General features: G+C 42.7%; 1 protein-coding gene across 1 annotated transcript in view; it reads right to left on the reverse strand.

Annotated features, from left to right (window-relative positions):
• Nucleotides 1–15212, reverse strand: part of ECPAS (Ecm29 proteasome adaptor and scaffold) — an 86430-nt gene that overhangs the window by 24926 nt on the left and 46292 nt on the right. Inside the window, exons 20-30 of the mRNA XM_024215177.2 lie at nucleotides 14212–14346; nucleotides 12310–12475; nucleotides 11684–11856; nucleotides 10609–10710; nucleotides 8767–8890; nucleotides 6823–6968; nucleotides 5595–5649; nucleotides 4844–4958; nucleotides 3731–3796; nucleotides 3297–3414; nucleotides 1046–1213 (exon numbers count right to left, since the gene is read on the reverse strand). Coding sequence (XP_024070945.2) covers nucleotides 1046–1213; nucleotides 3297–3414; nucleotides 3731–3796; nucleotides 4844–4958; nucleotides 5595–5649; nucleotides 6823–6968; nucleotides 8767–8890; nucleotides 10609–10710; nucleotides 11684–11856; nucleotides 12310–12475; nucleotides 14212–14346 — 1368 coding nt within the window. The remainder of the gene's footprint in view (nucleotides 1–1045; nucleotides 1214–3296; nucleotides 3415–3730; nucleotides 3797–4843; nucleotides 4959–5594; nucleotides 5650–6822; nucleotides 6969–8766; nucleotides 8891–10608; nucleotides 10711–11683; nucleotides 11857–12309; nucleotides 12476–14211; nucleotides 14347–15212) is intronic.

The raw sequence follows: 15212 nt of genomic DNA on the forward strand, positions 1-15212 counted from the left end.
CCGCAGCAAGCAAAAGTCCTGATCTTTAGCTAGTACCTGCCAAGATTTTCCACCTTTCTAAGGAAGGTCTTCGTGGACGAGACACAACGCCCCCAGAGTTACCAGCCAAAGTACAGCAAATCCTGATCGACTCTGAAAGGTCAGAGCTGACCTTGCATGAGCCTGTTCTGCTTGGGCTGGCTCTCTTGCTACAGTTTGGAAGAGACTTCCCCTCTGCTGGTTCAGAGCCCAAGGCTGCGGGGAGCCACATTAGCCATGTGGAGAAGGGAAAGCTAGAGCCCTCCAGCTCTTTTGTTATGGAGAGGTTTGGAAGCAGAAGCCAATAGGTCTCTAGAAAGAGCAGAAGCAGGATATTTCCACAGGCCTGAGAGCCTCCGAATCTACTGATGCAGTTTTTTATGGGGAGAGGTAGGACTGGGGCTGCTAAGAAGAAAACTCACTAATCCATTCCAGAGTTTCAGGAGCCCAGGGAAGAGAGGGGCTACCACTGAGCTATCCTACCTCCTGTAACTTGGGGACAGCTTCTTCCACTGAGTCAGCATCTGCTTCTTCCAACGAGCAACCTCCTCGCCACTTCAGGGAAGCTGATCAGCTGATCTTTGGCTGCCACAGCCCCAGAGCCCTCTTCAGCCACTGACGGGTGAACTGTACCCTCACAAAGCAGCAGGGGCCCCTAGGGGCTTCTCATAAAAAAAAGCAGCTAGTGCTGCAACCCCTACTTTATGGGGCAGCAGAACTTGAATGTGGCCCTTGCAGAGGAGCTCAGGAAGATCCTTCCATGCATAACAGGCAGTGTGGAGACATCTGTGCATCTTCTATTTCTCCCAATAAATTCCACATCTCCTGTTCTACTTGGCTATGTTAGAACCTATTCTACATAGTAAGAGGTTTCCTCCTCCTCATACAGCACAGATCATCAATGCCTTTCACAAGATGCTCCTCAGCTATTTCTTGCCGAGAATCCTGTTGAGATGCTCAAGCACGTGGCTTTTCACTCCAACACCCTACAGACCCAAATGGGACATGAGAACTCATGCTCACTCACTGCAGATTTGTCGGTGACAAGCGCGTTCCAAATGCTGGTCATAGCCTGTCGAATGCCCATGTTGGGGTCAAACTGGTAACGATAGAGACGGGGAACCAGCTGGGGCAAAAACGGAGCCAGTTGCTCTCCAGCCTTTGTAGCGATCACGTTGAAACCAAACGCTGCTCCCTAAAATGAGGAAGAATGGATGTATTTGATTCGCTTCAGCAGACAAGTGCATCTATTTTACTCGTTTAGGGCCCAATCCTGGGCCCACTGACGTCAATGGCAAAGCTTCCACAGAGGTAAGCAATGTAGGATCAGATCCCTGTCACACCGCTGATTTGTCATCGCTTAGTTACATTCCCTATGTCATCTGGTTAGTATTAAAGTGAAGCCAAATATTGACCTTACGGACCAATCCCACAGCTTTGAGTCACACAATCAGCCTCCCAACAGGTAATGCAGCGAATTTGCAGTGAAGGGAGGATAACTTAATAAGGTATCACATATTCTCTCTCCCTCACTCCTTTTCATTTTGAGGCATCTCCTCAGCCCTCCTATCTAGAGATGGTGAGTGAGGGGGGTATAAATCTGTGCAGCAGTAAGCATTACAATAAGCAGCAGATTTTCCAACGAAAATGTGTTCCCAAAAGGAATCAGCCAAGTAGGAGTTTTCCCTGCACACAAACTATGTTGCATTTATAAAAGGACTTTTTAAAACAAATAAAAATCTAAGGTTAAAAGGAGAGAGAGAGAGAGAGAGCGCGAGCGAGAGGGAGCGCGCACTTCTCTGCATTTCTTTAAAATGCTTGGGATTACTGCTTTGTATTCATCACGGTTTAGAGGAACTCAAATGGCACTACTTCATCAGCCCTTCTGTAGTCAGAAAGGGGGACTGTCAACCCTCATGCTGATGTGTAGCTATTCACCCATTAACATCAGTGTAATGAGCAAAATAACTTCTCAGCCGTGGAAGTCAGAGGTTCAGAGTCTAGCCCATAGTGACGACTGTTTGCACTACTACAGTCAGTATTGTATCACAGCTGCCATTTTGCTTCAGGTAGAATATTGTGTCACAAATTTTTAAAAAGCATGGCAAGTAAATACAAAGAAACTCCCTCTTCATTTCCCCTGCTGGGGCAGCGATCTCAGATCAGTGACAAACCATAAGGCTACTGTAACAGGGGGGCAGAATCTATGACCCCACAGAGGATGGAGTGCTCTTCTGCTAGCAGACATTAGAATCCAGCATAAAGTTGCTGTGTAAATTCTGCTGACTCATTACAGCAGGTGCAGCTTGTTAACTCCACCAGGCTATAAGAGAAAGGTGTGAACCTCTGGTTATAGGAATCGAAGGGCAGAGATAGGGAAGTCCTGCAGGAAACACTGAACAGTCAAGCTTTGGAAGAAAGCTTAGGCAGAGGCTTATGTTCTGCTTAAAGTGGAGTTTCCAATAAAGCCAAATCCCAGCAAGGGAGCACGTGATGAACTTGTGCAGAGCGGACAGGTTATTTGAAGCACACAGCAGCACTGCCTGCTCGGTTGTTAAAACAACTTATTTTGTATTTCAAATGGGCTAATGAAAAAGGATGTCACATTAAGATTTTATTAATTAGAAAAAGTTAAAATAAACAAAAACATTTTTTAAAAATGAGTTCGAATGAATAGGAATGATGGTTATTTGACTTCAGGCAGCATGACAAGTCACTTTGTGGCTTTGATAAAGGGTATAATGGCTAAAGAATGTGAGTAGTTGATCTTTTGGTAAATAAAATTAAGAGCATTATTTCAAGGACAGTGATTAAAACAGCTGGTGTGCTGTGACCACTGCTTATCACAATCGTCTCACTGCTACCTTGTGCTCCACCATCCTTTTTGTCAAAGCCACCTGTTTTTTGCCTTAAATTTAGGATTTAAGCTCTTTTAAAAAATATTTGTACAGCAGCTACCACACTGGGCCCTTAGCCCCTATTTGTTACCACAGTACAAATAATCAATAATAATATTAACTATAATTAATTACAGAGTGGAATGTGGAGTGTGGATTCAAGCAATGCAAATAGTATTAATGATTTGTTGGAATAATTGAAGAAATCTGTAATTCACCATTTCACATGCTGGTAGATTCACACTAGAACACAGTATCTATGGCCAGAAATTGCACCCCAATTGTAATAAGAGGAATGATGCAATTATTGGATGGTTGTTTTTTGTTTGTTTGTTTGTGTTTACAGCTCACATAGGTATCTGCATTGTTGTATCAAGTTACCTTGCGCGAGTTCCACATGGCATGGTGGTTGGCCAGATTCATGAATTTGTACACCAGGTCTGGTTGGCTGAGGTCACTAGCCAGTGAACAAAGCTCCTTGTAGGTAGAGAGACCCTGACTTGGGAAGGCAAGAAGGAAAAATTAGCGTCGCTTTTCAGTCACAGACAGCGCCATCATACCTATAACTCCCATAGAGTCAAGTTATACCCTGGAGCAGAATTCAGTAAGTAATTCAGCTAAGATATAAACATGTGTCCAATCAGTACTATAGAGAAAGAGCTATAGTAACTATTAGAGATGTAACAAGAGTAACGCAATCAAAATTCTAGACAAGTAAAAACCGAGGAAGGATTTACAAGAAGAGTATGTAGCTCCAGAACAGCAGTTCGGTGCAGAATTGCATCTGTCTCACGGAAAGTCATCACTAAACCTACCCATCTGGGGTTTTGCCAAGGGCTCCCTGGAACACCACTGTCTCTCCAGTCACTTCATGTTTGACCCTGGTGATAAAACAGGCCCAGCATTAGCTTTTCCGTGACTGTCTGGGAACAGGCTATCATTCACACGCTGTACATTCGAATACCAATGAATTTGTTTCACTGTATTTGCCTAGTAAATTCTTGTTAGTTGGGACCCGATCCTGTCGACTTATGTGCATGCTTAACCTCATACACTGCGAGGTGTCCCGCTGACTCCAGCGAGGCGGAGCATTACCTACGTGTTTAAGTCTTTGAAAAGTCAGGATCTTACTGTTCAATTCTAAATTAAAAGATGCAGCGTATATAAACAGCTGCTTTTTACTTCTACCTGTATCTGTTCCCAATCACTGGGGCAAGGATCCAAACACATATTTAGACAAGGTCTCTATCCCATTCCAAAGAGCAAAATACAATTTCCATCTGCCTCTTAGTCCCAGCTACCACTGGAATTTTCCCTATATTGCCCCACCCTCTGTTTATGATCCTCTGAAGTTAGTGGCAACACTCCTATTGATTTCTGTGGGAGTTTTTCTAGCCTTTGTCTAACCTAACTGCTTCCTCCTCTCAGCAGGAGAGCTATCCACTCTACCGCAGAACCATCAATACTTGCTATGTGGCCATTTTAGCTATAATCAAACATTTTTTAAATATCAAAAATATTAGAAATATAACAGCAAAATTTAATTTCCAGCCGTTATTCCTAGCAACAGGCAAGCAACGGTACTCCCCTGCAGAAAGCTGCTGGGACTGTAAATAATCCAAAGCAGAAAGGACATTGGACTCTTTTGCACAAAAAAGAAATAGTTCTTCGTTAAAACTTGATCAGCACAAGATACATTTGACCCACAAGGCAAACCCCAAAACACCTTTTTAACTTTTCAACCATTCAGCACAGCTCAATAGGCTACAGTTCATTGTACTTAGTTATCACACACTGTCAGACATGTGGGGAGTAGGTGAAAGTTGATTTCCACCATTCTGATTCTAAGGAACCTCTCGCCACAGACCTGTCACACACACAACACACACACACACACACACACACTGGAAGTTCTGTGCTCACCGTACCTTTTCCCAGTCATAAGCGTATCAACAAGCGTGGTGACCAGCTCCTGTTGATCTTGTTCACTACCTAGTTCATACACTAGTCCAAGGCCTTTTGAAGCAACGTCTTGGCTAAGTTCTGCAACAGATTTCATACCATAAAAGCCAAGTGTGTAAGTAGTAAGAAAAATACCAATGAAGAGAGACAATTAAAATAGGAGCTAAAGAATGGGATCTATGACATGGTTAAATGACATCAAAAGTGCTGGGGCCTAATCCAAAACCCAGCAAAAATCAATAGAAAGACTCCAACTGATTTCTGTAGGCTTTAGATTAGACCCCTAGGCACCATTTCTTCAACTGGATCTATGCAGGTGGACCCCTGCTGATTTAAATGGAGCACAGCCAAAGGTCTTGCCCATGTGGATCCAACTGCAGGATTGGAGCCCTGGTACACAAACCAAACAGGGGAGCCCCATTGGTCTCCACTCTACTATAGTCCCAGGAGATGGGGAAAGCATGTCTTCCCATGGAAATTTTGACGCAACTAGGTTAAGGGGGAGAGAAATGTTTCATTTGACATTTCTGCCAACAACAGCATGCAAACATGTCCATTTTCCAGTGAAAATTAATATTTCTACAAACATCTTTCAGTGCTGAACAATAAAGATTTAGATGGTTTTATGTAACTGCACTGAATAGCAAAAAGATTCTCTCCCCTCTGTTAAGAAACTGTTTGTTCAAAGACAAAGCACATAGATATGGTACTACTTACCATCATTATCAGACAGAACTGAAACAAATGCACTTTGAATCTCCTTGAGATGAGACTGAAAGATGAAAGAAGAACATGTATTTTTTATTCTGTGTTTTTGCCTCCTCTCAATTTCATCTAACAGGGTCTAGCAGATACACTCCAACTATTTCATTGCTGTCACAATTGTAGTTCAAACAGACATTACAAGGACTGCACTCATTTCCTGAGAAGTTAGAAACAGGCCATCTGAAGTTCTGAGATAATAATACTTTGCATTCATCGAACATCTTCCCTCCAACCTCAAAGCAATTTACTAAGTAACATAAGTGTTACTCCCTTTTTCCAGATGGGGAAAGAAAGGATTGGGGGGAGGGGGGGGAGATGCAGGAGGGGGAGTGTCAAGTAACTTGTCCAAGGCTACAAAGTGAGTAAGTCAGAAAGAGAACCCCAAACTCCTAGCCCCTGTGCTAATCAGAAGATGGTATTGCCTCCTTGAAGCCCCATTATGGAGATGAGAACTCTGCAAAAATAACCTGATGTGGGGCAACTGTGCCAGTTTGAAATTTAGTAATAGTTTAAACCTATGTAGCATCTTTCATCCCAAAGCATTTTGACAACTATGTACAGGCACCTTGCTGCTGAAATTCAGCCACCTTGGGATAGAAGGTGGCAGCCAACTGGCTCATCATTGCCTATTGCATCAGAGTGGTGGGGAGAGGAAGTTTAGGCCAAAACCACTGGGGTAAATGCCTGTATTTAGGCAGAGGACCAGGGGATCTTTAGTGGTCATACAGAGTGGACAGGCCCTCAGTTTTAAGGTCTCGTCCAAAAGATCCCAAACGCAATATTAGTTTATCTGCCTTTGGAGGGCAGAATTGACCCTGCTGGGATTTGAACCTGTGGTTCCAAGTAGTCTGGACATTTCCAAACTGATTTATTCTTAGAGATTTAATGTTCTGCAAAGAGAAATCCTTTAAAATGCCAGTGACACCAACCCCCTTTGCCTAAGAGAACAGGTCTTTGGGGCCGTATGCTGCAGCCCTTATGGAAACCAAATCCACAATGATGTCAGTGGAAGTTAAGAGGCCTATTAAGGCTGTAGGACTCCAGGAGCAGTATCATCCCAGCGACACAGGGCATGCAGGAGTCACATGAAGATCTCAGCGAGTACATAAGGAAGGAAAGAGGCAACAGCAGCGAGGGGAGAGAAGGAAGGCGGCAAAGCAAGATAGAGGCAGGTTGTCACCTTAATTTCTTTGTGTGTGCTCAGCTTCTTCACCAGTGACAAAAGCCAGATGCAGGCTGCCTGCCTGACGTGGGGGTTAGGGCTGACAATGTGCTTATTCAAAATGAGGTCCAAAACCCAGGGGACCACGTCGTTCACTTTCACATCTGTTTGGATGGAATAAAAAGATGAGGAACATTACATCGAGGAGACTCGAGGAGCTCGGTTTGTTTACCCTAACCAAAAGGAGGCTGAGGGGGGATATGATTGCTCTCTTTAAATATATCAGAGGGATAAATACCAGGGAGGGAGAGGAATTATTTCAGCTCAGTACTAATGTGGACACGAGAACAAATGGATATAAACTGGCCGTCGGGAAGTTTAGGCTTGAAATTAGACGACAGTTTCTAACCGTCAGAGGGGTGAAGTTCTGGAACAGCCTTCCGAGGGAAACAGTGGGGGCAAAAGACCTCTCTGGCTTTAAGATTAAGCTTGATAAGTTTATGGAGGGGATGGTTTGATGGGATAACGTGATCTTAGTCAATAGGTCAATAACGTGCCATCGCTGGTAATTAGTATCAATGGTCAATGTGGGTCTGGCTAGAGAATCTTGCCCGCATGCTCGGGGTTCTGCTGATCGTCATATTTGGGGTCGGGAAGGAATTTTCCTCCAGGGTAGATTGGCAGAGGCCCTGGAGGTTTTTCGCCTTCCTCCGCAGCATGGAGCAGGGGTCGCTTGCTGGAGGATTCTCTGCGACTTGAAGTCTTTAAATCATGATTTGGGGACTTCAACTGCTGAGTCAAGAGACAGAATTATTCCAGGAGTGGGTGGGTCAGCTTTTGTGGCCTGCATCATGCAGGAGGTCAGACTAGATGATCATAATGGTCCCTTCTGACCTTAAAGTCTATGAGTCTATCGACACTGAAAACACACACATGCTTATGGTCACTGAACGCATTCAATTAACTCATAGATAGCTCTTCATTATGGTGTAAGCCCTCACCCTGCACCTTCAGCACTGCCTACTCATTAAAAGGCCCTGCGGGAGACAATGGGAGTTTTGCATGAGTAAGGACTGCTAAATAGGTTCCTCTTGGCCCAGTCTTAAAATATCCTTGGCCAAGATTCTGAACATCCGGTAAAAACGCACAACAATCCTTGGACTAATAGGAATGGTGCAGACTATGACTGAATGTGTCAGTGTTTTATTAGTACCCAAATTCCCCAGAGGGACTCAACCTAGCTTCTACCTGATTCTGCAAACACATATACATGTGCTTAACATAGGCACAATTGAGATCAATGGGACTACTCATACCTATAAAATTAAGCACGTATGCGAGCGTTTGCAGGAATGGGGCCTAAGATTGAACCTATGGTTTTTGTAGGCATCATTTTTCCATGCTCACTTTCTTCCATATCCAAAAATCCGATTAGCGAACAAAATCTGCACTAGGGTGCATAAAATCGGGTAGATATCCAAGTCCATGCACACGCAAATGCAGTTTGTTCATAGCAATCCAAGCATTTGTGTACAAAACCTCCAGCAGGAAAAACCGAAGATTCCGTTTTAAAGTCTGCTTTGGGAAATTTGGCTCTAACTGTTTTAAAGGACGTATACATATTAGATATGAAACAAGCGTGGGAGAGCAGAATAAATGATCAAAGCGTAAAGCAGTTAATTGTATATTAGTAAGAAGCTGATTTAAACAGCACACACTTCAAAAATCTTTTCATTGTCTCTTGATATTTTTCAGGCTGGTCAAACGGGGGGAAAAGCCACTAACTAGTAAAAAAACAGGCAAACGGACCGGTGAAGGGTACTGAGCACCACCTGGGAACTGCTAAGAGCCTCTAACTCCCACTAACTAGAATCAGTGTCCCAGAAGTGCTCAACTCCATGTAGGACAGGGGCCTCAGGTTCTTCATTCCACCTCCAAATCTCCCACATCACCAATGCATACCTGCAGGAGGAGTATACTCTTCCTCGGTGACCATCCAAGCATCACGGGCAGCCACTGAGCTGGTTCCTATTGCGGCACTGGTAATGGCTTCACCAACGGTGAACTGAAGTTCTATTTGCTTGGCCTGGAAAATACAAGAGGTCCTCGCTAAACAATCACCTTGTTACTGACCAACCCCAACAATTCTCACCCCAGTACTGAGCAGAGCGCCGCAGTCAAGTGGCATTTTGCAGAGATTTTCAAAGCTCCCTAGTTTGGATGCTCAGCCGCCCGTTAAAATTGACGGCAATTCAGTGCACAAACCCCCACGGCAACTTTGAAAACCTCAGGCTTTTACTTTTACAAAATGCTTTATGGAATATTTGACAGCCTGCTATAAAGTGTTACTGTAAGTCATTAAAACTGTTCTGCGTTTGTCCAAACCAGGGAACAAAGGTGATGCAGCGTCCTTGGCTGAAAAACAAAAGGTTTATTCACTTTGTTCAGCAATCCCAGTCGTTAGTGTGAAATATTGAGGTTTTATTGTACTAGGCAGAAGTAAAATAAAAGATTCCCCTACCCACCACTTCAGGGAACAAACTGCTGTTAAAATGTTCTATCCAGACACACTGAAAAGCTGAACAGCACATTCTAACTTCAAGAGATGGAAAGAAATTCTTTTCCACTCACCAGGGACACACGAGTAAGATTTAGCTTTGTTCTGTGTCCCTCTACCACTTCCTCTCTATTCCTTTTACCTGCATCAGGAGCAGAACAGGCACGGAACTTTGCTACTCATTTAATTTATATATACATAATTTTTTTTACTACGACATGTAGCCCGTAGGCTTAATTTTCAAAGCCGCTGAGCGCCTGCAGTTCCCATTGACTTCAATTAGAGCAATAGCTTCTCAGTTCTTGGCAGAATCAGTCCCTTAGCTTATAGTCTTTCCAAATTAGTTTCCTGCAAGCTCACATAAATCCTTGTGCTCAAGTAAACATTTTATACAGGAAGCTCTCCTGTCCTTGGAAAAGTTCTAGGAAGAGAAGCGCTGCATTTTGAAAGGCCCACTTTGAAGATACAAACAGGATGACCTTGTCATTTTTGTTGCTTTTACAATCATGTCATATTACAGGGCTTGGCCACGGCAGCATATTGGATATTCACTAGTCACTTCTGTATTTGCTAACTGCTCAATGTGATTATGATCAACTGAGAAAGGGAAAAACCAACATGCAAATGCAGAACACTACCCTAATGTGCAAGAAGTTTTTCATTCTCCCTTCAGGCATCTCATTCAGTAAATTAGCAACTCTGAAATACTGTGCAGAATGGAACAAAATACATTTCCAATATAGAGCAGAGTTCCGGGATTAACAAAAAAATATTGCTGATTTTTTCTAAAATGCTTAATTCAGCTGAGCTACACCACTCAACGTCTTTCCAATACAATTTCTGTCCTTTGTTTAAAATTTGTCACAGGAACAAGATATTTTGACATTCAATGTGTATCTTTAGTAATTTTAAAAGACCAGATTTTCAGAAGTGGCCTCTAAAAGGGCCCGTTAACGCAAGCACTTACACCCGTGCTTAACTTTACAGACGTAAGCAGTCCCATTGACAATATGTAAGTGTTTATGGGACTGGGAGAGAAAACTGAGGCCACAGGTTTTACATACACAAAACTTCTCTTCGCCCTCTACCAGCCTGCTTGCAAACAGAAAGAACAGATGTGAAAAATGGACTGAGTCACTTCAAAGAGCAGCTCCCATTTCCCTTTGTAAATGTGGCCCAAAGTATTCAGAAGGCCAATACTAATTGAAACGCTCATTGTGGTGTAAGGGAGAACGTTAGTGCCTTACCTCCACAGAATCCATTAGTCCTTGCAACAGTAGTTTCTGGTGGGGAAAGTCTCCATCTCCCACTGGAAAGTAACCCAGTGTTTGTATCGCTCGTTCTTTCATCTTAAAAATAGAATCACAAGATTTTACTCATAAACCCAGCAGGCACTTTTTCAACATAGATGCCTCCTAATTTGAAATCCAGAGCTTTTATTATTACTCTTTCACGCCTTCCCACTGAGTTTAATCACAAGCTGTCATAGATTCCTAGAAATCAGAGATGGGAAAAACCTACTAGGTCATGCAGTACATCCTCCTGCCAACGCATAACTTTTCCCTACAGCACAGCACTAGCTGGATTAAAAAAATCACTGGAAAATGACCCAAGTGGTGGAGTTTCCCCTCATTCTATTTGAGGTCCAGTCCAGAGCCTAGTCCCTTTCGCACAGTACTGTTAGAGAAGTTCTTTCTGATTTTCAGCCACAATATCCCATTTTCTACACTGGGGGGGGCGGGGGGAGGAATCAATCTAAATTATGCAACTTCAGCTACGTGAATAACGCAGCTGAAGTCAACGTACTTAGATCGACTTACCGTGGTGTCTTCACCCTGGTGAGTCGATTGCTGCCGCTCCCCCGTCAACTCCGCCTGCGCCTCTCGCCGAGCTGGAGTACAGAAGTCGACGGGAGAGCGCTCGGGGGTCAATTTATCACGTCTAGACTAGACGTGATAAATCGACCACCGCTGAATCGATCCCTGCCCGCCGATCTGGCGGGTAGTGAAGACATACCCTCAGTTTCATCCCAAGAAGATAAAAAACACAAAAACTATTATTCATTCAAGGGATTTTCTAACAGCCTTTGGCCTAGCTCTCCTACACTGAAGCCAAGGGTAAAACTCCTATTGACTTCAGTGGGAGCAGAGTTAAACCAAGGCTGAGCACTTTTTGAAAATGTCATCACCAAGACTGCAAGGGTGATGTCTCTCTTAACTTGATAGGTAATCACGTTAGCCTCACTTTAACCCAAAACAAACAAGAACAAACACAGAGAGAAAATATGCCAGAAACAAAATTAACAAACCAAAAAAATCTTGCCTTATTTGTTTCCTTGCCAGAAGGGATTCTGGTCAGTAAACTCTCAACAAGATGCAGCTTTGTAAACCCGGTGCCTTCGTTGGGAATTGGCAAGGGGCCGTTCCTGCCAATTTCCCCCAGTGCTGTACAAGCAGCAACTGCCAGGAGCGGAGAGGTGCTGTCCAAAAAGGAACCTACAGAGAAGCAACAGGATGACTTGGTTTTTGTCCCTACAGTGCAGTCAGAAGTATCTTTAAGGAGAGGCCAGTTTGCTCTCCTGTATAACAGAGAGAATCAGGAGTGAAGTCAGAGTTACAATAAAGTAAAACCAATTTAAGTGAGAGAAATATACCACAAACGTACACCTGTGTGCACCTGCTCGTCTCTCACATGGGAGTCTATCTCTTAATTAATATTGGAGTAGTGAGCATTGTTTACACCTGATCAGACAACAGAGATGGAGACAGTCTTAAAGACTGGCAAATCCACCAGACAGGTGTTACTCAGCATCAAGGCCACTGTCAGTTCATGCAGCCAACCTGAGAAATATCCTGAACCAGCTGTGACTGGAAACTATGCTTACATAGATTCTCATGTCAAGAACCATCAATGCCAAGGTGCAATACAATAGCCAAGAGTGAAGTTACCTATTGTTTCTGTTGTGGTCTTTATGAGCTGGTCTTGTTCTGGCATGACAACAATATTTGGCTCTTCAATGTCATGCATCTCCATCATTCTGGTTTTCCTTTTGGCCAGGTACCTTCCTACTGTGAATCCCAAAGCCAACAAGGATCCATGTTGGATCTCCGGGTTCTACAGACAATACCAACATGGTAGGAAATCTACATAGACACAATCATGCATTTTACATAAAGCGTACATGAAAAGACAGATGTATAGGTAGGCCCGCTGGAAAGGTACAGCACGAAAATTCTGAGCTATAGCCCAGCCTATGGGGCTTTCCATAGGTTGTCGGTACTGTCAATGGTTTCTCCCCTGGAAGCCTAAATTGTGGAGATTTTCAATAGCTAAGGGATTTAGGAGCTCAAGACACACAGAAGGTCACTGGGACCTCCACTCCTAAATTGCTTAGGATCTTTTGAAAACTTCCCCCTCAAGTTACCAGGAGAAAAAAAACATCCGTAATCCTTTCGTTTATAAATACATCCGTCCGAATGTGAGCAGTGCGGTCTTCCCCAGTTTGCACATACAAGAGACTGAAACAAGGGGCCAAGCTCTGCTCTTGCTTACTCCAGATAAAATCCCTTCAATTCAGTGGAGTTACTCAAAATTCACGAATGAGTGCACAATCTGGTCCCATCATTCTAGATAAGGTTAAAGCAAGAACATTAATTATTTCAGCGTTGATCTTTGTATTAGAAATGTCTAGCTAATGTCTTGTTCCGGATTCAGAATCCAGTAGTCTGGATTAATTTGAAAGGATACTCTGCAGGAATAAGGCTTCAAGATTTAAAAGATGCAAACAACAGAACTGCATTTTTTTTTAATGCTTTTGTTTGATCCTCAACATACTACTGTAAAAAGGAAGGGGAAAGAGTAGATCTAGGGGGGACTGGAAGATCTCAAAGAGAGAATGAAAGTTCTCATAACAAATATTTCTTTTAAGAGAGAACTGAGTAAAATAAAGACTATTTTGTTTCTAATGTCTCAGCTTAGCTTTAAACCTGGGAGTAGTCCCATTTGACTTCAAAAAGAACATGGTGTTAAGGTACTAGTAAAATAGCAGATTACTGAGATCTATGTATGTAAAATCAAAATAGTTCTTTGAGGAAAGGATCTAACTCTTTCCTTAGACTGCGGTAGGTGAGTCGCATCAAGAAAATTATTTGGGGGGAGGAAGGGAGGCTGAATTCCTCATTGTTTGCCATCCTTTTAGTCAAGGAACTCAGGTAAGCTCCAGATCTATGAATAATGAGAGGAGGAGAGGGGCTCAGAGGGAAGGAAGGAAACCCCAACTAGTAGTGAGAACAGTTGTGGGAGGTGAAGGCTGTGGACCGTAAAACCATGCCCTACCTAGCAAAGGCTGCTGGGTAGGAGAAGCTTTCGCTGACCAGCGGTGAAGGGAGGGAGGGAGCTATGGCTTAGCCAGGGGAAGGGCAATGAGTGACCAGCTAAATACTTCCTAAAATCTGTGCTTACCTTTAATTGCTCATCAATAAAAACAAAACTTATACCTACTGGAGGTAGCTGGTGCAACCCATTATCATGCAATAGGATGATGACTGCTTAACTGACTAAACTTCTTAATAATGGTTCCTACCTGTCCTGGTTGTGCTTAGGAGAAATGTCAAATACTGACTGAGTATAGTTTCAATTATTTATTTACTTAGAAAAGCTGTTCTGCTCAAATATAGCAACATTTTTTTCCTACCTCCAACAAGAAACTAACTAATTCAATGGTGCTTTTCCATTTTTTTTAAAAAAATCACTAAGTAAAATTCTGGACGGCTATAAGATTAACATCTTCAATTAAAATGTCCCAATAAAAATAAATAAATACATGAAATGGATAAAGAGAATGTAATTACATGATTGTCTTTTGCTGTCTTGATCAGTTGCTGTACAGAGGACTTCAGTTCATTTCCAGACATTGTAGACAACACTACAGAATACAACAGTGCTGCCAGCTCACGCATCTCTTCCTTGTTTGTATTCATCAGACTCTAAGTTTAAAAAAAAACAAACACACAACGACAAAGATGGAACATACTTCACTGATGTTCTACCTTTAATACAGTAGCACACCATTCAGATGCAACTACCCACCTACACTCCATATTTTACTCTAAAGTCTTTTTTACCCTTGGAGTATTATTATCATCACTAAGTAACTTGCTTAGGACCCAGTTCAGCAAAGCACTCATGTGCTTAGGTTTAAGCATGAATAGTCCTATTGCCCTCAAGGGGACTACTCACATGTTTACAGTTAGCATGGTGCTTAAATGCTTTGCTGAATCAGGCATTTAAAGAAGAAATTTCATGTTCCCCAGCCATAAGGAGCTAATAACTGCATGGAATTGTACAAGACAACAATTCCATAGTGCCACAGAGTAGGTTTTCCTTTCGTTTGCTCTTTCCTCTTCACTTGATAAAAAGAAAAAGAGCTGAAGAGATTAAACCTACTTAATGCAAAGGCTGCAAATGTCACAGACACTGAAGTCAAGAAATGCAACAGTCACAGCTCTCACAGCAACATTAATTCACCTATGTTGTTTGTATGTGGTATTTTTTTATTACCTAGACTGTTAAAAAGGTCTGGTTATTATGGCAACGTTAGCATAACAAACATAATATAAACATTTGTTTCCTGACTTGTGTTTTTAAGTTTATAACCTTACTATTTGCATTTAACTCCACACACACGCTTGTATGTGTGTAGCGAGAGAGAAATGCAAAAAGTAGGGGTATAAACTTAAACAACATTCTTAGGTCACCTGAATCCTTCCATCTGAATTTTGTGTACACACCCACACCCACCCACCCCCCAAACGGAAGGATTCAGGTGACCTGAGAGTATCTGGGGGGGGGG

The sequence above is a fragment of the Terrapene carolina genome, unplaced genomic scaffold, assembly GCF_002925995.2.
Source record: "Terrapene carolina triunguis isolate 2854851 unplaced genomic scaffold, T_m_triunguis-2.0 Scaffold35098, whole genome shotgun sequence".
NCBI classification, from domain to species: Eukaryota; Metazoa; Chordata; order Testudines; family Emydidae; genus Terrapene; species Terrapene triunguis.